General features: G+C 42.1%; 1 protein-coding gene across 5 annotated transcripts in view; it reads right to left on the bottom strand.

The window, feature by feature from the left end:
• LOC142661486 (carbonic anhydrase-related protein 10-like) overlaps positions 1–20,343 on the bottom strand; it is a 676,742-nt gene that overhangs the window by 550,547 nt on the left and 105,852 nt on the right. For 3 of the 5 annotated variants that reach the window (XM_075838886.1, XM_075838887.1, XM_075838889.1), the window contains exon 2: positions 9,167–9,241. In XM_075838886.1, coding sequence (XP_075695001.1) covers positions 9,167–9,241 — 75 coding nt within the window. Of the gene's footprint in view, positions 1–9,166; positions 9,242–13,717; positions 13,778–20,343 lie in introns of those variants that run through there. The other 2 variants (XM_075838891.1, XM_075838890.1) reach the window with 2 other exon arrangements.

Raw genomic sequence — 20,343 nt, 5'->3', positions numbered from 1 at the left:
TTTTGAACATTATTTTATTTTTCTAGGACGTTACAACGTTTAGAACTTTAGCAGCAATTTCTCAAATTTTCAAGAAAATTTCAAAAGGCTATTTTTACAGGGACCAGTTCAGTTCAGACAACCCCTTTAACCTGTTGCCGACACAGGACGAGAATGCTCGTCCTGAGTGGCGGGTACTTCGCGCATTAGGACAAGTATTCTCGTCCTGTGTGACAGCCGTCACTGCGCGCAATTGAGAGTGGGGCAATGACTGTAATACACAGCCACGGCCCCGCTCTAACAGCGGAGAGAAGAGAAACATCCTCTCTCCACCGTTAACCCCTTGAATGGCGTGATAAAAGCTGATCGCCGCGTTCAAGGAGGGGGATTGCACTTTGATCGCGTCACAGAAAATAACTGTGAAGCGATCAAAGCCCATAACTTGTACGGCCAGACAGTTCAGGGTCTATTGAAGGACACCAGGGCTGTCTGAACATATTTCCTGTTGTTAAGGTATACTGAGGTATGCCCTAACAACTGCCTGTGTACAATCAGTACACAGGCTAATGTACTGGCATATAGATCTATGCCAGTACATTACAGTTACAAAATCAAAATCAAAATGATAAATCCCTTTATGGGATTAAAAAAAAATGTTAAATGAATGTCAATTTTTTTTATGATAAATAAATGAAAAGTACAAGAATTACACAAATAATTTTTTTTTAAAATAAATAAACTTTTTCAAATATAAGTCATGAAAACATGAAATAATATAGACATATTTGGTATCGCCACGACCGTAACAACCTTTACAACCTTTGCAACAAATGTATAACATTATTTATGATGATCGGTGTATGGTATAAAAAAAACAAATATTAAAACTGCAGCGGAACTGCTTTTTTTCTGCATTTCCCCAAAATAAAAATTCACCACACCTTCTACAAGCACACAAATAAGGTATGTCCACACGTAGCGTAAACACTGTGGATTTTTTGCATCACAATACAGTATTAGCAGAGTGGATAAGATTTAAACAAATCTTGTGCACACGCTGCCAAAAAATCAGTCGAAAAACCATTCATAAATTGACCTGCAGTGCAGTTTTTTCCTCAGCATGTCAATTTATGCTTCGGAAACATTGCTTTTCTGTTGCGGGTTTTCCCTATTGAATTCAATGGGGATATAAAACCCACAACATGTAGCAGATGTTGCGATTTTTGCTATTCTGCTGTAAAAATCGCAACTCAGAAAAAAAAAATTATACTTACCCCGTTCTCTATACTTCTCCGTTCAGGTTGGCTTTCTGGGATGACGTTTCATCCTGTGTGACTGCTGCAGCCACAAAAATTTGCACCACAATTTTGTGCGTTTTTTGGTCCGGAATTCGCTGCTGGTTTCACGGTGGATAAGCGGTGTACTTTTATACAGCGTATCTGCCTTGTGTGGACATGGCCAGATATCTCACATTCACCAACATCAAGTGGTAATGTTCAGGTCTCAGTAATGCCATGTCCCGTTAATTATCTACCCATCCTCCATGAGCATAAAATGACTTCCCTTTCCTTGACACATAGCCAGAGCAATTTGGTTCATTCTAGGGTGTCTAGCGAATTAACAAAAATGTTGTATACGTGATTTCCTGTGTTTGACCTCTGCCCGTTTCTATTGACCATCCTTGTCTGCTGCCTGTTGGAACTGAGAAGCTAAAAAGTATTTCCTCCAATCAGGAAGGGCAAAGCTCCCTCTGTTCTTACCCTACCGGGATTTATTGCGATTTTTTTTATTTTTCCCGTTCCAAATTAGGTCATTAGAGAGAGCTTCTAGAGTTTTAAAACAATTTCCCGGTAACCAAATCAGACAGTTCGAGAAAATATCTAATATTTTAGGTAAAACATTTTGATCAGTGCAATTTTTGCAGCTCTGGTCAATGGTAACTTATACCATGCTTTAACTTTGCCCCTCAAAAATACAAACAGAGGAATTATATTCAGTGTAATGTGGTCAGCGGGGTCCCTAGAAATTTTTACGCCTATATATTCAAAAACCTCAGCAGATTTCAAGGAGGAAATCTGATCGGGGTTAACCTCAGCCGAGATATTTAACAGTAGATTTTTGACAATTAATTTGAGGGCTGGCCCGCTCACTAAAGTCTTGGTTTAACCGAATTACATGCCCGACCGAAGGTACATCCCCTATAAAAAGAAGAACATAGTCTGCGTATAATGAGATTTTATTGACCTTATTACCCATTTGAAAACCCACTATATTCTCGGAGATTCATATCTTCATTGCAAAAACCTCAATTACTAAAGTAAATAAGAGAGGGGATAGAGGACAATACTCCCGCACTCCCCTTTCTAGGTTAAAGCAAGCTGATTTCTGACCATTCATGCCTACTGGCCTGTGGTTGCCTATACAGTAATTTAATCCAATTTATGTATTTTTCCCCAATACCAAAACAACCCAAAATCCTAAAAAGAAAACGCCATTCGACTGTATCGAAAGCTTTCATAGCATCAATTAAGAGGATATCGACTGCGCTATTGATGTCATCGAAAAAACAGAAACCTGCCAGAACGGTGACAAACGGAAACCATTAGCAACGTTTCCGTCACCATTGATATTAATGGTGATGCAAACGGAAGCTAAGGTTTCCATTTGACTTTCCGTCGCGGGGTTCCACGACGGTACCCTCCGACTGAACTCCTGAACGGAAAGCGAACGCTGAGATGAACAGGCCCTAACTGTACTTAGTATCTCCTGTAGTAGCAGATGGTTATCCAACCCCTGGGGTTCTGTTTGAGACCCTGGATTGGTATCTGAGGTGTCTACAATAATATGTGAGCCTACTTCTCCTAAAGAGCATATTGAAGTTGTACCTTAATCTCCTTGCTTAGGTGTTAAAGCAGGCAAAGTTATATTTGTTCTTATGCCAGTTGACACTGAGGAGCTAAGGAATTTATCCATATTTTGGGAGTTTTTCTCTTTCTGGGATTCTGGTATACAATTCCCTGATCTGCGTTGAGAATTGCCTTTTTCGGGCTGTTTTTTAGCTGGCATATTCAGGGCGTTTATCTTCCCTATATAAAAACTCTGCAAATCAGGAGCAGCTCAGCAGCAATGCAGGAACTCAACAACAGTGGGAAAGTTCAGCAGCCATGGTGGAACTCCGCAACAATAAAGAGACTCAACAGGGATCGAGGAACTCTGCTGCGGTATAAGAGCTCCGCAGCAATGATGGAGCTATGCGGTGTTGGAGGAATTCTGCAGCCATGGAGGGTCTCGACAACAGTGAAGGAGCTCACCGGCAGTGGAGGCACACAGCAGCAATGGATAAACTCGGCTGCAAAGGAGGAACTCTGCTGCAAATGAGGAACACATCACCAACTCAGCAACAATGGAGGAACTCAGCAGCCATAGAGAAACTCAGCAGCAATGGAGGAACACATCACCAACTCAGCAACAATGGAGGACCTCTGCAGAAGTGGAGGACCTCTGCAGCTGTGGAGGACCTCTGCAGCTGTGGAGGACCTCTGCAGCCGTGGATGACCTCTGCAGCCGTGGAGGCACTCTGCAGCAATGGAGGAGGTCAGCAGCAATGGAGGCACACAATGAGTGATGAGTGAATGCAGTACAGTGAGATTAGCATAAGAAACACCCAGGAATCTTAAGCAAACACCGTAGTTAATAAGGAAGCAGGTAGATCACAGTAGTGTCCCACTTGACATACACTTCCAGCCTACTCTTCTAGCCCCATCAAACAGCCACCAGAGTCCCACAACAATCTTGCTTGTGCATACCGAGTCCTGCTGAACCTCACCGCATACCTGCAGCAAACACCATGCTATGAACATGTGAGGAGAGGAGATATGAGAGAGAGAGAGCTCACGGAACACGCCGCTCACATGATCACCTTGAAGGCTTCGCATTTTTCTATATTTAAAGGGGTTTTCCAGGGACACAACATTTTTGAACTAATACTCTGTGTAAATATTTAACAAAGTTCCTAATATATAGTCTGTATTAAATCTGAACACTTTCCTTCCTGTTCTCCCTACCTCTGCCCTGCTGGAAGTTCTGCTTTTCATCTGTGTCTTTTTTTTCTCATTACACAGGCTCGCGCACGAGAGTTAGTATACACACCATCCTGTGTGTCTACCTCACTGACCTACATAATGACAGGGTTATTCTTACTACTTATTCCTCCCCCTCTGTGTCTATTGGCCCTCCCCAGGATTACCTGCAACAGACATGTCAGGAGAGGTGACAGATCCCCTATAGATCCAGTGACTCACAAGTGACGTCTTCTCTGATGGGAGCCGTTTTCTTTTCTTCTCCATCTGACGCAGATCATTATGGCGACTTCTCCTGATGAGACATCTTTGCCCATCACTTCTGCAGCCATTTGCAGCCTCTATAGAAACACACAAATTTAGTCAACAAGGCCCAGGACCCTATATTAAAGAGAACCTTTCACCTCCCCATACTTGTGCAGCTGCGTGCAACATGTATGGGGAGGGCTGCACAAACCCTGGGGCACTTTAAAAAAAAATTCTACCTCCCTCCGTTATTTAGATATCGGTGCCGTTATATTTGGCGCCCGATAATAACCCCCTGAACAGTTAACGGGGAGTGTACTGGCAAGGGGAGTGTTACTATGGCTGTGACACTGTCGAATCAGATATGGACAGTTCCACAGCAAGAACGAGGAGAGAGAGTATGTGATTGCAGTCTATTCACCCGAACTGGCAAGGGAGCGTGTTACTGCTACGGACAGTGTAAGAGCTGTGGAGAGGTGGCTCTCATCTCTTCAGCTCGTGAGAGATTAGTCTTGTATTGTCTGCCAAACACGCAAGGGGGCGTGTCTCTTCTACGGACAGAGTAAGCACTCCCCAGCTCTTACACTGTCCGTAGCAATAGGTCCGTGCCCAGACAACCCCTTTAAAGAGAACCTTTCACCTCCCCATACATGTGCAGCAGAGTGCAGCATGTAATGAGGACACGCCCCTTGCCAGTTCGAGACTGATCTCTCGCAAGAGCTGAAGAGATGAGAGCGCGGCGATTACACTGACCGTAGCAGTGGCACGCCCCCTTGCCAGTTTGGGTGAAAAGACTGCGATCGCACACTCTCTCTCCTCGCTCTTGCTGTGGCACTGTCCATATCTGATTGGACAGTGTCACAGCCATAGTAACATGCCCCCTTGCCAGTACACGCCCCGTTGACTGTTCAGGGGGTTATTTAAATATCGGGTGCCAAATATAACGGCACCGATATCTAAATAATGAAGGGAGGTAGAAAAAAATGTAAAGTGCCCCACTGTTTGTGCAACCCTCAACATTACATGCTGCATTCAGCTGCACATGTATGGGGAGGTGAAACGTTCTCTTTAAAGGGGTTGCCTGGGCACGGACCATTTTTTATACGGATGATCTGACGATGTGCCAGGACAACCCCTTTTACTCAGACTAATAAATTTGGACCCCAGACTAGATCATAGAATACATACAAACCCCAGACCTTCTAAACTATTGCAGTCCCCAGACCAGACCCCCCCATAACAAATACAGACCCCAGAACAAGCACCCTGAATTAATACAGACCTCAGACCGGACCAATAAATACAGACCCCAGACCTGACCCCATACACTAATAATGACACCAGACTTGACTCCCTTAATACAGACCCCAGACCAGACCCCCTAAACTAGACCAGACCCCTAAATACAGACCCCAGACAAGACCCCCTAAATACAGACCCCAGACCTCAAACTAATACAGACCCCTAAATACAGACCCCAGACCTGACCCCTACACTAATAATGACCAAAATATCTAACTCCCTTAACCCGTTAGTGATTGACCCATCGTCTTTTTACGTCGGTCACTAACGGGCCTTATTCCGATGCCATAGACTTTTTACGTCACGGCATCGGAATAAGTAAACAGAGCAGGGAGCTGTCAAATCTCCCTGCTCTCAGCTGCCAGAGGTAGCTGAGGGCTGGGGGCGTCCCTGCTCTGCAGTGTGAGATCGATATTAGTATCGATCTCACCCGTTTAACCCCTCAGATGCGGTGCACAATAGCGTGCACCGCATCTGAGTGGTTTTGGAGAGAGGGAGGGAGCTCCCTCTCTCTCCCACCGACACCCAGCGATACGATCGCCGAGTGTCTGTGTCTCCCACGGCAGCCGGAGGCCTAATAAAGGCCCCCAGGTCTGCCTGTGGTGAATGCCTGCTAGATCATGCCGCAGGCATGACCTAGCAGATGCCTGTCCGTTTTAAACGGACAGGCAGTAATACACTGCAATACAAAAATATTGCAGTGTATTATAAATGCGATCGCAGAATCGCATATTAAAGTCCCCTAGTGGGACTAGTAAAAAAGTGAAAAAAGTTTAATAAAGTTAATTTAAGAAAAATGTGAAATAAAGTATGAAAAACTCAGCTTTTCCCCTTTCAAAATGCTTTACTATTAAAAAAACAAAATAAAGTTAAAAAGTTACACATATTTGGTATCGCCGCGTCCGTAACGACCCCGACTATAAATCTATTACATTATTTAACCCGCACGGGGAACGCCGTAAAAAATGTAATAAAAAACTATGGAAAAATTGCTGTTTTCTGTGAATCCTGACTTTAAAAAAATGTGATAAAAAGTGATCAAAAAGTCGCATCTACTCTAAAATGGTACCAAAAAAAAACTACAAGTCTTCCCGCAAAAAAAAGCCCTCATACAACCGCATCGGCGAAAAAATAAAAACGTTACGGCTCTTCAAATATGGAGACACAAAAACAAATAATTTTGAAAAAAAAGCGTTTTTACTGTGTAAAAGTAGTAAAACTTAAAAAACGATTCAAATTTGGTATCGTTGCAATCGTAACAACCCGCTGAATAAAGTTATTGTGTTATTTATATCACACGGTAAACGGCGTAGATTTAAGACGCGAAAAAGAGTGGCGAAATTTCAGGTTTTTTTCTATTTCCCCCCAAAATAAAAGTTAATAAAAGTTAATCAATAAATAATACGTCCCCCAAAATGGTGCTATTAAAAAATACAACTTGTCCAGCAAAAAACAAGACCTTATACAGCTATGTCGATGCAAAAATAAAAAGGTTATAGCTCTTGGAATGCGACGATGGAAAAACTTAAAAAATGGCTTGGTCATTAAGGTCTAAAATAGGCTGGTCATTAAGGGGTTAAGTAATACAAACCCCAGTGCAGACCCCCTATTCTAATATAGACCCCAGACCAGACCCCTAAATACAGTCCCTAATTAAAGACCCTTGTACTAATACATACCCTAGAACAGGCCCCCTAAATAGACCCTATAAACTAATACAGACCCCAGACCAGTCCCCTAAATACAGACCCCAGACCTCAAAATCATACAGACCCCTAAATACCGACCCCAGACCCATTAAACTAGCACATACCCCTAAATATACAGACCCTAAATCCCTTAAACTGATACAGACCCCCAAAATACAGACCCCTTAAACTAATACAGACACCAAACCTCCTCAATACAGTCCCCAAACCAGGCCCCCTAAATACAGTCCCCCCTATATACAGACCCCTTAAACAAATCAATCCCCTTATACTTACATAGCAACTCTCCTCAGTCTTCTCTGTGGAATTTTGCTGCTGCTGCTGCTGCTCGAGGTCCTGCGATCATGTGACCAGCAGGTCTCTAAGCAGTAGTGAGAACTTCAGAGATGAGGTCATGTAACCTTATGTCTAAAGGTCCTTTTGCAGGACATACACAATGCAGGTCCGTCGCGGGTTTTGATGTGATTAGTTTGTGCTGCCATGGGCCCCCCGGGAGAATCGTGCCCCTGGTGGCCTCCCAAAATGCCCTATGATAATCCACCATTGCTACCTGCTGTAATGATGGGGGTAAGGAAACAGACAAGTGAGCCCTAATCTACCCGCCACTCAATCCCTGCCTACTTGCAACGACCCGCCCTAGGCGACAAGGTACAACTGGGCGACGGTCCCTACGCTCAATAAGTGCACAACAGACAGACAGACAAGGGTACACAGAAGCAAGGGAAAAGGGGCAGTTGCCCACGGCAACACCGTGAGCAACAAGAGTGGTGAACGAGCCGAGTCAAACCAGGAGTGTACGAGGTACCAAACGCAGAGCAGGAAAGTAGTGAACAAGCCGAGTCAAACCAGGAGTGTACGAGGTACCAAACGCAGAGCAGGAGAGTAGTCAGTAAGCCAGGGTCAATATGAAGCAGGGTCAAATGGTTCAAGAAGCTGCAGCAGGGCCAGGAAACAAAACGAGAAGAATCACAAGCAAGGAGGAACAGGAAAGGCAGGTATAAATAGACAGAGGGCGGGAGCTAGCTCCGTCTGGCCAGGCTGTGATAGGCTCTCCCACTCCTAAGCCTGCCATCCTGAGTGGTGGAAGATGGAGTCAGTCTCACAGACATAGAAGCAGGTGCAGACTGATTAACCATGGGCGTGGATACAGAAGCTGTGCCTGGCAGATCCTTAACACCTGCTTTATCTGAGGTGCGGTCACAGAATCCTGTGACTGCACCTCAAATATCTAATATAATCCCCATCATCCCTAAATGTATGTACCCCATCATAACTTTAGATATAAAATGGTGCCGCTGTTGAAGCAGAAACAAATGAACGGAGTGGACATTGAGAAGGCTGTGGAGCAATAGGATGCCTCAAACCCAGGACTTCTGACGTATATACCCGGGTACTTTACATTAAAAATTCTCTTTAGACTATAAGAAATTACCATGATTTTATGATAAAACTGCAGTGAAATATTTATAGAAACTGAATATAACACAAAATCAAGGCAGTAAAATATTTCTAGACCATAGTTATATATTTGCAAATTGTCTCTTGGAACCTGTATTATTGATATTTTTACAGTTCACAGCATCTATAGCAGGGACCCACGACCTGTGGCCACATGTGGCAGCAATGTCATTCTGTGCAGCCCCCAGACATCAAAATCCAGACTTGCTTGTCTGTGTCTTACGTACTGAATGAACAATAACGAAGCATTAACAAATATCATTTAATGTACCATAAAACATAGTAGTAATTCTGTGATATAAGGTGCTGTAGATGTTGAAGCATTATGAAGCATTTGAAGCATTATGCATATTCCTTTAAAAATATAAATATTACAGAATTAAGCACACATACCTGGCACAAAGCTCCCTTGGACTGCTTCTTTATATGCCCACCACTCTTCATAAGTCTTAGCTGGTGTGAACTGTGCTGAGAATACACAAATGCAATATTAAGATACATATGGTAAAACGATAGTTCAAGGCCCCATGCACACGAACTTATTATTGCGGCCCCATTCATTTCAATGGGCCCATGCACACGACCATGGTTTCCACAGTCCCTGCATTGCCCAGGAGTCTGGACCCCAAAAAGGTCAGACATGTCTTATTACGGCCGCATCTTGCGGTCCAGGCTCGTTGAAATGAATGTACACGGCAATGAGCAAGTCCCGTGATTTGCGTGTGGCCGTGGGTGACACTCTGCGGCCGTCCGAGCCGCAAGTCACGGCCCGTGCGCACCACTACGGTCGTGTGTATGAGGCCCAAGTACAAAAGAACATAGTGTGATGAAAACATGCCCCATGTATGTAAATATATTGTGTCATTGTTTCACATACACTACCGTTCAAAAGTTTAGGGTCACTTAGAAATGTCCTTATTTTTGCAAGAAAAGCACAGTTTTTTTCAATGAAGATAACATTAAATTAATCAGAAATACACTCTATACATTGTTAATGTGCTAAATGACTATTCTAGCTGCAAACGTCTGGTTTTTAATGCAATATCTACATTGGTGTATAGAGGCCCATTTCCAGCAACCATCACTCCAGTGTTCTAATGGTACATTGTGTTTGCAACTGTGTTAGAAGGCTAATGGATGATTAGAAAACACTTGAAAACCCTTATGCAATTATGTTAGCACCACTGTAAACAGTTTTGCTGTTTAGAGGAGCTATAAAACTGACCTTCCTTTGAGCTAGTTGAGAATCTAGAGCATTACATTTGTGGGTTCAATGAAACTCTCAAAATGGCTAGATAAAGATAGCTTTCATGTGAAACTCGACAGTCTATTCTTGTTCTTAGAAATGAAGGCTATTCCATGCGAGAAATTGCCAAGAAACTGAAGATTTCCTACAACGGTGTGTACTACTCCCTTCAGAGGTCAGCACACACATGCTCTAACCAACTGAGCAACAAGACAAGTACATTAGAGTCTCTAGTTTGAGAAATAGATGCCTCACAGGTCCTCAACTGGCAGCTTCATTAAATAGTACCCGCAAAACGCCAGTGTCAACGTCTACAGTGAAGAGGCGACTCCAGGATGCTGGCCTTCAGGGCAGAGTGGCAAAGAAAAAGCCATATCTGAGACTGGCTAATAAAAGGAAAAGATTAATATGGGCAAAAGCACACAGACATTGGACAGAGGAAGATTGGAAAAAAGTGTTATGGACAGACGAATCGAAGTTTGAGGTGTTTGGATCACACAGAAGAACATTTGTGAGACGCAGAACAACTGAAAAGATGCTGGAAGAGTGCCTGACGCCATCTGTGAAGCATGGTGAAGGTAATGTGATGGTCTGGGGTTGCTTTGGTGCTGGTAAAGTGGGAGATTTGTACAAGGTAAAAGGGATTTTGAACAGGAAGGCTATCGTTCCATTTTGCAACGCCATGCCATACCCTGTGGACAGCGCTTGATTGGAGCCAATTTCATCCTACAACAGGACAATGACCCAAAGCACACCTCCAAATTATGCAAGAACTATTTAGGGAAGAAGCAGGCAGCTGGTATTCTATCTGTAATGGAGTGGCCAGTGCAGATCTCAACCCCATAGAGCTGTTGTGGGAGCAGCTTGACCGTATGGTACGCAAGAAGTGCCCATCAAGCCAATCCAACTTGTGGGAGGGGCTTCTGGAAGCATGGGGTGAAATTTCTCCCGATTACCTCAGCAAATTAACAGCTAGAATGCCAAAGGTCTGCAATGCTGTAATTGCTGCAAATGGAGCATTCTTTGACGAAAGCAAAGTTTGAAGGAGAAGATTATTATTTCAAATAAAAATCATTATTTCTAACCTTGTCAATGTCTTGACTATATTTTCTAGTCATTTTGCAACTCATTTGATAAATATAAGTGTGAGTTTTCATGGAAAACACAAAATTGTCTGGGTGACCCCAAACTTTTGAACGGTAGTGTATACTGACATCATTGCCGGTTTTTGCGGCTTAGTATGCACGAAATAAATTGTTTGACAGGCTACAGGTGTTTTACAGGTGCTTACTTTCTAGTTCAAGTTGTGTCAGATTAATGAACTGTATATTAAAGATTCATCACAGAATACTCATTGGAAACATCGTACAAATGACAAGACTGATACACTACTGCCAAAGTGCCAAACTATCGTGGACCTGTAATGACATTTAACTCCTTTGGCGACATGTCACGTGCAGTTACATCGCTGCCGACTACAAGTTAGAGCAATGTCACGTAACGGTAAGTGACAGTGATGGAGCAGACTCAGAAGCTGAGCGTGCGCCATCACCAGCAGGTGTCAGCTATATGCTATAGCTGATGCTCTGCATTAACTGCAGTAGCTAGCTCCAATCCCCGCCAATTTACATTTTAGATGCCACGGTCAATAGCAAGTGCGTTGTTTAGGTGGTTTGTAGCTTTAAAAGGTTTCCTGGAGTGCAATGTGTTAGAATATAAATCAGGGCTTCCTGCCTTCAAGTCCCCTGGTGAGGCACAAAAATATTTGTAAAAAAAACCAAATATTTTGCCAGAAGTATTTTAATATACGTAGAAAAAAGTGAAAACATCAAATAAAAAGTATACATACTTGGTATATCCACATCCGTAACGTACTGAACTAAAAAACTATCATGTTATTTTTCCCGCACGGTAAACACCCTAAAATGCCAGTATTGCTGTGTTTTGGTCACCACACGGACGTTTTATGTATTGTGTCCACTTTAAACTGTTCAGCCTTCCGCTGGCTATTTCAACAAATAAAGAAGATTTATTTTCCAAAATTCCACAAGGAGTGCTGATCTTTTCCTCTTGAATGCTGGTCACCACGCCTCCCAAAAAACTGGAATAAAAAGTGATAAAGTGGCATGTGCCCCAAAAGGGTACAAATAAAAACATAAGCCCGTATTGCAAAAACGAACCCTTACACAGTTTTGTCAACGCAAAAATGAAAAGTTATGGCTCTTAGAATATGGCGACACAAAAAAAAAAAATGATTTCATATAAAGTGATTTTACTGTGGAAATGCTGTAAAACATAATAAAGCTATATACATATGGTATCGTCATAATCGTATCAACAGGCAAAATATAGTTATTATGTAGCTTATAGCGCACGGTGAACACAAAAGGGTACTAATAAAAACATAAGCCCGTATTGCAAAAACGAACCCTTACACAGTTTTTTCCACGTAAAAATGAAAAGTTATGGCTCTTAGAATATGGCGACACAAAAAAAAAAAAAAATTATTTAATATAAAGTGATTTTATTGTGGAAATAATGTAAAACATAATGAAGCTATATACATATGGCATCGTCATAATCGTATCAACAGGCAAAATATAGTTATTATATAGCTTACAGCGCACGGTGAACACAAAAAAAGAATTACAAAATATACCAGAATTGCTATTTTCTAGGCACATTGCTTACCAAAAAATGGAATATAAAGTGATCAAAAAGTCACATGTACCCCAAACCTACAAATTGTCCTGCAAAAAAATAAACCCTCACACAGCTCAGTCTATGAAAAATACGAACATTATGGCTCTCAGAACATGGCGACACAAAAGGTGCAGAGTGTGTTCCAAAATTGGGCACCATCAGTGTGACGCTGCCCACACATCTATGAATTATTATTTATTTACTGCATTATTATACAACTTAATAATGCCCTGATACACTGCCCAGATTACATATGCCTCCACATCAAACTGAAATACTAGTGAAACCCCTAACAGAACTACTACAAAGCAAAATCTGCGCTCCGAAACCCAAATCGTGTTCTCTCCCTTCTGAGTCATACAGTGTGCCCAAACAGCAGTATGTCATTACTGTACCCAGGGGAACTTGCTTATGCAGTTTGTGAGGAATTTCTCTTCAGTGGCACAAACTGGGCACAACATATTGTGCACTAAATTGGCATATCAGTGGTAAACTGCTAATTTTTCTTTGCACCATCCTCTGCGCATTCATTTCTGGTGAAAAAAAAAAACAAAACACCTGTGGGATCAAAATGCTAATTACACTCTTGATAAAGGCTTTGAGGGGTGTAGTTTTAAATATGGGGTCACTTTTTGGGGGTTTATTTTTCTAATTGACCTCAGATTACCAAAATAGACCTCAAACGCGCATGGTGCTCTGTCCCTCCTGAACCCTGTTGTATGTTCAGGCAAAAGATTAGGACCACATGTAGGGTGTTTCTAAAGCTAGGAAACATAGCATAATAATTAGAGGGCTGTCTTTTCATAGTGGCATGAGCAATGGCGGATCATCATATGGGGTTTCGGGCGGTCGCCCGGGGCCCGAGGCACTCAGGGGGCCCATTGCTTCCCGAACTGCACATAATCGTAAAAACTATTCAGCGCTAACTGTCACTGCAGAGAGAAGGTGCAGGCAGAACAATTCGGGGCGGGCTTAGCCGGGATAGTGAACGTTACCTCTACATAAATGTGCTCCGAATTGAAGGCTAAAGGACCTTTGATGACGTCGTGCCCATGTGACCCCCGCCCACCAATCAGGTCCGTCTATCACAGTGAAGGAGCAGAATATCTGCAGGGAAGAAGGCCCGCCCACCAGTCAAGTTTTTACACAGCGCTCCAGGCTGGTGAGTGCTTTTCCAAACCCCCATCCCTTCATCACTCACTCCCTCCATCTGTTCTTCCCTCCCTTCATTCTTCCATAACTCACTCCCTCCCTTCATCACTGCTGTGTGTGATGCTATCTACAGGGGCTGTGTGTGTGTGATGCTATATACAGGGGCTGTGTGTGTGATGCTATCTACAGGGGCTGTGTGTGTGTGATGCTATATACAGGGGCTGTGTGTGTGTGATGCTATATACAGGGGCTGTGTGTGTGTGTGTGATGCTATATACAGGGGCTGTGTGTGTGATGCTATCTACAGGGGCTGTGTGTGTGTGTGATGCTATATACAGGGGCTGTGTGTGTGTGATGCTATATACAGGGGCTGTGTGTGTGTGATGCTATATACAGGGGCTGTGTGTGTGTGATGCTATATACAGGGGGCTGTGTGTGACGCTATATACAGGGGGGGCTGTGTGTGACGCTACATACAGGGGGATGTGTGTGACACTATATACAGGGGGATGTGTGTGACGCTATATACAGGGGGATGTGTGTGACGCTATATACAGGGGGATGTGTGTGTGACGCTATATACAGGGGGATGTGTGTGTGACGCTATATACAGGGGGATGTGTGTGTGATGCTATATACAGGTGGATGTGTGTGTGACGCTATATACAGGGGGATGTGTGTGTGTGATGCTATATACAGGGGCTGTGTGTGTGTGATGCTATATACAGGGGGCTGTGTGTGACGCTATATACAGGGGGGGGCTGTGTGTGACGCTATATACAGGGGGATGTGTGTGACGCTATATACAGGGGGATGTGTGTGTGACGCTATATACAGGGGGATGTGTGTGTGACGCTATATACAGGGGGATGTGTGTGACGCTATATACAGGGGGATGTGTGTGTGACGCTATATACAGGGGGATGTGTGTGTGACGCTATATACAGGGGGATGTGTGTGACGCTATATACAGGGGCCTTTGTGCACATGGTGCTTTACTGTACAGTGTTTGACACAATTATATTCAGGGGTGCAGTGTTTGGTGCTATTATAGTTAGAGACACAGTCTGTGGCACCATGATCATTTTGTTTTCGTTTATAGGTGTAGAAATGTTGGAAAAGTGAGCAACAGAAGACATCTAAGTGGCAAATTCTGCAGAAATGGGTCATGGCCGGGAGAAGTCGTCATGAAGTCTGGACCGGATGGAGAAGAAAAGAGGAAAAAAGTTACGAGAATCTGAGGAGTCGTCACATGTGAGTCACTAGATTTATAGAGAATCTGTCACCTCTCCTGACATGTTTATTATAGGAAATCCTTGTGTTTCACTAAAAGTCTTTGTGCAGTCCAGAACTGATAGACAAATGTGTGTTACCATTCCCCTTGTTAGGAGAATGTGGCCCTGCACAGTGTGATACTGTCAGCGATGGTTGGAGACTGTCAGTATGTAGGGACACAGCCCTTTGACAAGGCGAATCATAACACCCATTTGTTAATGCTTGCACAAAAAGGTAGTGCTACGGCTCGGCGGGGGAGAAGGGGGGCCCAAGTTTGGGTAACAGCCCAGGGCACATAGTTTACTTAATCCGCCACTGGGCATGAGCTAGGCACCACATATTGGGCACTAAAATGACATATTTGTGGAAAAATAATAAAAAAAACACCTGTGAGGTCTTAACACTATTACACCCCTTAAAAACTGCCTTGAGGGTTATAGTTTCCAAAATGGGAAGTTTCTATTTTCTTCTTTTTACTTTTTGACTTTAGAGCCCTGTAATTGTGCGCCAATGCTGTGAAAATCACCAAAATATGCCTCAAATGTGCATGGTGCTCTTTCACTTCTGAGCCCTGTCATATATCTAAATGCCTTGAGGGAAGTTTCCTAAATAGGGTCACTTCTCTGGCATTTCCACTGTATCTCAGGACTTTGCAAATGTGACATGGTGCCGGAACACCAATCCAGCAAAAATCTGTGCTCCAAAAGCCAAATGGCCTCCTTCCCTTCTGAGCCCTACAGTGTGCCCAACTCCAGTTTAGGGCCACATATAGGGTATTGCTATATTCAGGAGATATTGAGTAACAAATTGTGAGGTGTTTTTTCTCCTATTACCCCTTGTGAAAATGAAAAATTAGGAGCTAAATCTACCAAAACTACTAATTGGCCTAAAAAAATTTAGGTCAAAATTCTCCCTTGATAAATTCCGTGAGGGTGTAGTTTCCAAAATAGTGTATTTTTGAGAGTGTTTCCTAAGTTTTGGCACCACAATACCTCTTCAAACCGGACATGGTGCCTAAAATATAGCTTAAAGGGAACCTGTCACCAGCATTTCACCTATTGAGCTCTACTTATCCCTCACTGGCTACTGCTATCAAAAGTTCATTGCCGTTATCCCCTCGTCTAAACTCCTCCTCCGACTGTAAATAACGGTCTGCAAACATGTTGCGCCTTTTATCATAATAATACGGTGTCCCTTTGTGCGCACACACCAGAAGAGGATATCAGTGCATAAGCGTGGGATTTTGTGTGCTGGGGGAAGACGAGGAGCTGTCAATCAAAAGTAAGGAGGCGGGAAAAACTCGGGAAGACTTGAAGAATGAAGATTTGACTCTTTTGAAACGAAGATTTGACTCTTTTCAAATGAAGATCTGACTCTTTTATGCTCATTTGCATACAGTGTGGGAACACTAAAAAACTGAATACTAAAACTACAGAGCCGACTAAGAAGACAATTATAGGTTATATAGAAATTATTTTTCACCCACTACCACCTGGTATTGCTGGTTTAATAGGTAAAATGCTGGTGACAGGTTCCCTTTAAAAAAAAAAGAATGCTCCAAAATTCCCTACATGCCCCTTTCCTTCTGAGGTCCGTGCTTCAGTCCATTAGCACACTAGTGTCATATTTTGGGTATTTCTAAAAATTGCAGAATCAGGGTTATAAATATTCAGTTGTGTTTCTCTGGTAAAACCTTCTGTGTTACGGAAAAAATGGATAAAACTTGAATTTCTGCCCAAAAAAATTAATTTGGAAATTTTACCTCCACTTTGCTTTTAATCCTGTAAAACGCCTAAAGAGTTAAGAAATGTTCTAAATGCTGTTTTTAATACATTGAGGGGCGCAGCTTTTAAAATTGGGTTATTTATGCGGGTTTCTAATACATAGGCCCTTCAAAGTCACTTCAGAACTGAACTGGTTCATAAAAAAAATAGCTTTTGGAAATTTTCTTGAAAATGGTAGAAATTGCTGCTAAAGGTAAAAAAGCCTTGCGACGGCCGAGAAAAATAGAGATGTTTAAAAAATTATGCCAACATAAAGAAGACACATGTAAATGGTAACCAGTTAGTTATGCCACGCAAAATAGTATCTGTCTTACAAGCAGATACATTTAAATTTAGAAAAATGCTATTTTCACATTTTCTCAAAATGTTGGTGTTTTTCACAAATAAACGCGAATGCATCGACAAAATCTCACCAATAACATAAAGTACAAGGTACCACGAGCAAACAATCTCAGAATCGCTTAGATAAGGAAAGCCATTCCAAAGTTATTACCACATAAATTGAAACGTCAGATATGAAAAAATGGGCTGTGTCCTCAAGGCCAAAACTGGCTGTGTCCAAGTTAGCACCACTTATCTTAACATACTGTATATGATAATACTAAATACTGAAAAAGTAAAAAAAATAATATTAGCAAACATTCACTCATAGCCATATTTTTAAACTTGAAACCGCTTAATAGAATTTGTCTGGCACATGTCAACAATACAAGATTAGCTTACAGAATGTAAAGATTACTTATCCGTATATTTGTGTCACAGTAGCCATGTCCCAAGACATATATATTAATTACATATTTATTTATTTCTGTTACCTATATAATCCGCTAATTAATCAAATGTTATTTGATGACAAAACCCATTAAACTGGCTTGGTAAGTCTAAGCAGTGGGGACACTGCTCAGCTCATATATTGTTTCATCCCAAAAAAATAATTATTACTCCAATGCATTTAAAATCAAATATATGAAGCAGCTTTGCAAATAGTCCTGATTACAAATATCCTATCAATTTGTTGCTTAGCAGAGGAAACACCATGTATGTCCATGATTAAAAAGTAAAAAATAAAAATGTGTGTAACATGGTTCCACAGTCATACTCCCTTCTTTTTATCCTCTACATGTTGCTAACAAATTTTCAGTAGGTTAGTAAGAAGCAGGGGGTAGATGGAAAGCAGTATGACTGCAGGATCAGTTAGCATAATATGTGGACTGTAACCAGACATACATCATAGGAGCTGTAGACGCAAAATGGTAAAATATTCTTCAAGATTACTGGATACCAAAACCCCCACAAAAGTGACTAAAACAATTGAGGGTGCATTTGTGAAATACCAGTTACAGAAACGCACTCGTAGCTGCATGAGTTATTCAAAAATGTTCCCTCAAATTCACACTGTCCTCCTATGCAGGCAGCTTCATATGTTTGGAAATATTTAATCAGACATAAAAAGATGTTTATTCTTCTCAAATGGGATATTCCCTTACAATCCCAAGAATATCAAATTTCCAACCTAAATGATTTGATAACAGGTGTATATGTATTACATAGTTACATAGTTAGTACGGTTGAAAAAAGACACATGTCCATCAAGTTCAACCAAGGGATGGGAAAAGGGAAGGGAAAAATTTCTACACATAGTAGCTAACATTTTTTTGTTCTAGGAAATTATTAAAAGTCTTTTTTAAAGCCATCTACTGTCCCTGCTGTGACCAGCTCCTGCGGTAGACTATTCCACAGATTCACAGTACTCACAGTAAAGAAGGCTGTTTTTTGAGGGTGTTTTACATGGAATAGGATTTCACCATATTTTTTTGTATGTGCCATTCATATATTTATAGAAGTTAATCATGTCCGCCCTTAGTTATCTCTTTTCAAGGCTAAAAAGGTTTAATTCTATTCTCCATGCCCCTTATTAGCTTTGTTGCTCTTTCTCTGAACTGGAGCCCAGAACTGAACTGCATATTCTAGATGAGGCCTCACTAATGCTTTGTAATGTGGTAATATTATATCCCTGTTCCGCGAGTCCATGCCTCTTAATACATGACAATATCTTGCTGGCCTTTGAAGCAGCTGATTGACATTGCATGCTGTTATTTAGTTTATGATTTACAAGTACACCCAGATCCTTCTCAACAAGTGACTCCCCCATATAGCTCCCCCTAGAACATATGATTCATGCAGGTTGTTGGTACCCAGATGCATAACTTTTCATTTATCTACATTAAACCTCATTTGCCAAGTGGATGCCCAAACACTTAGTGTGTTCAAATCCGCTTGCAATTTATGAACATCTTTCATAGACTGAACTATTCTACATAGCTTAGTGCCATCTGCAAAAATAGAAATAGTGCTATTAATCCCATCCTCTATATCATTAATAAATAAGTTGAATAATAGTGGTCCCAGCACTGAACCCTGGGGTACACCACTTATAACCAGGGACCATTCAGAGTAGGAATCATTGACCACAACTCTCTGGATACGGTCCTTGAACCAATTCTCAATTCAATTACAAACTATATTTTCTAAACCTATAGTCCTTAATTTACCCATTAGACGTCTTTGAGGGATAGTGTCAAATGCCTTTGCAAAGTCCAAAAACACTATTTCCACAGCGGCCCCTCTGTCTAGGCTTCTGCTCACCTCTTCATAAAAACATATCAGGTTAGTTTGACAACTTCTGTCCTGGGTTATATTATTTCTGATCGTGGTCTTCAAATGGAACCGGAAAAGTTGAAGTTCATCTTTGAGTGGCCACGACCTCTAGGCCTCCGAGCTATACAGAGATTTCTTGGATTTCTTTCATCCCAAATTTCTCATCCCTTACTGCCCCCAACTCAGCTCAACCAAGTAGGTAGTACATGCTAAAGACTGGACCCCGAGGCATTTTCCATCCTCAAGAGCGCCTTCACTTCTGCCTCTGTTCTGCATCAACCTGATGTAACTCAACAGTTTGCCTTGGAGGTTGATGCCTCTTCCATTGGTGCAGGAGCACTCTTGTTTCAGAGGAATTCCAGGGGGAAAGCAGTGTCGTGTGAATTCTTCTCCAAGCTCTTCTATCCTGATGAGTGCAACTACTCCATTGGGGAGTTACTCGCTGTCAAGTTGGCCTTGGAAGAATGGAGGGGGCTGCTTATCCCATCATCATCTTTATGGATCACAAAAACCTTACATATTTGCAGTCTGCACAGCGACTATATCCTCGTCAAGCCAGATGGTCACTATTCTTCGCCAGATTTAAATTTCTTCTTCACTTCCGTCCTGCGAACAAAAATATTAAGGCTGAAGCCCTGTCCCAGTCATTCGAAATGGACGACCCTGAAGAGAGTACTCAACATATAATCGACCCTTCCAGGATTATTGCTGTAAATCCTCTACAGGTCAAGGACATTCCTCCTGGAAAAATC

The sequence above is a fragment of the Rhinoderma darwinii genome, chromosome 10, assembly GCF_050947455.1.
Source record: "Rhinoderma darwinii isolate aRhiDar2 chromosome 10, aRhiDar2.hap1, whole genome shotgun sequence".
Lineage (NCBI taxonomy): Eukaryota > Metazoa > Chordata > Amphibia > Anura > Rhinodermatidae > Rhinoderma > Rhinoderma darwinii.
Note: the sequence above shows the minus strand (reverse complement) of the source record. Positions and strands in the feature narration are given on the sequence as shown.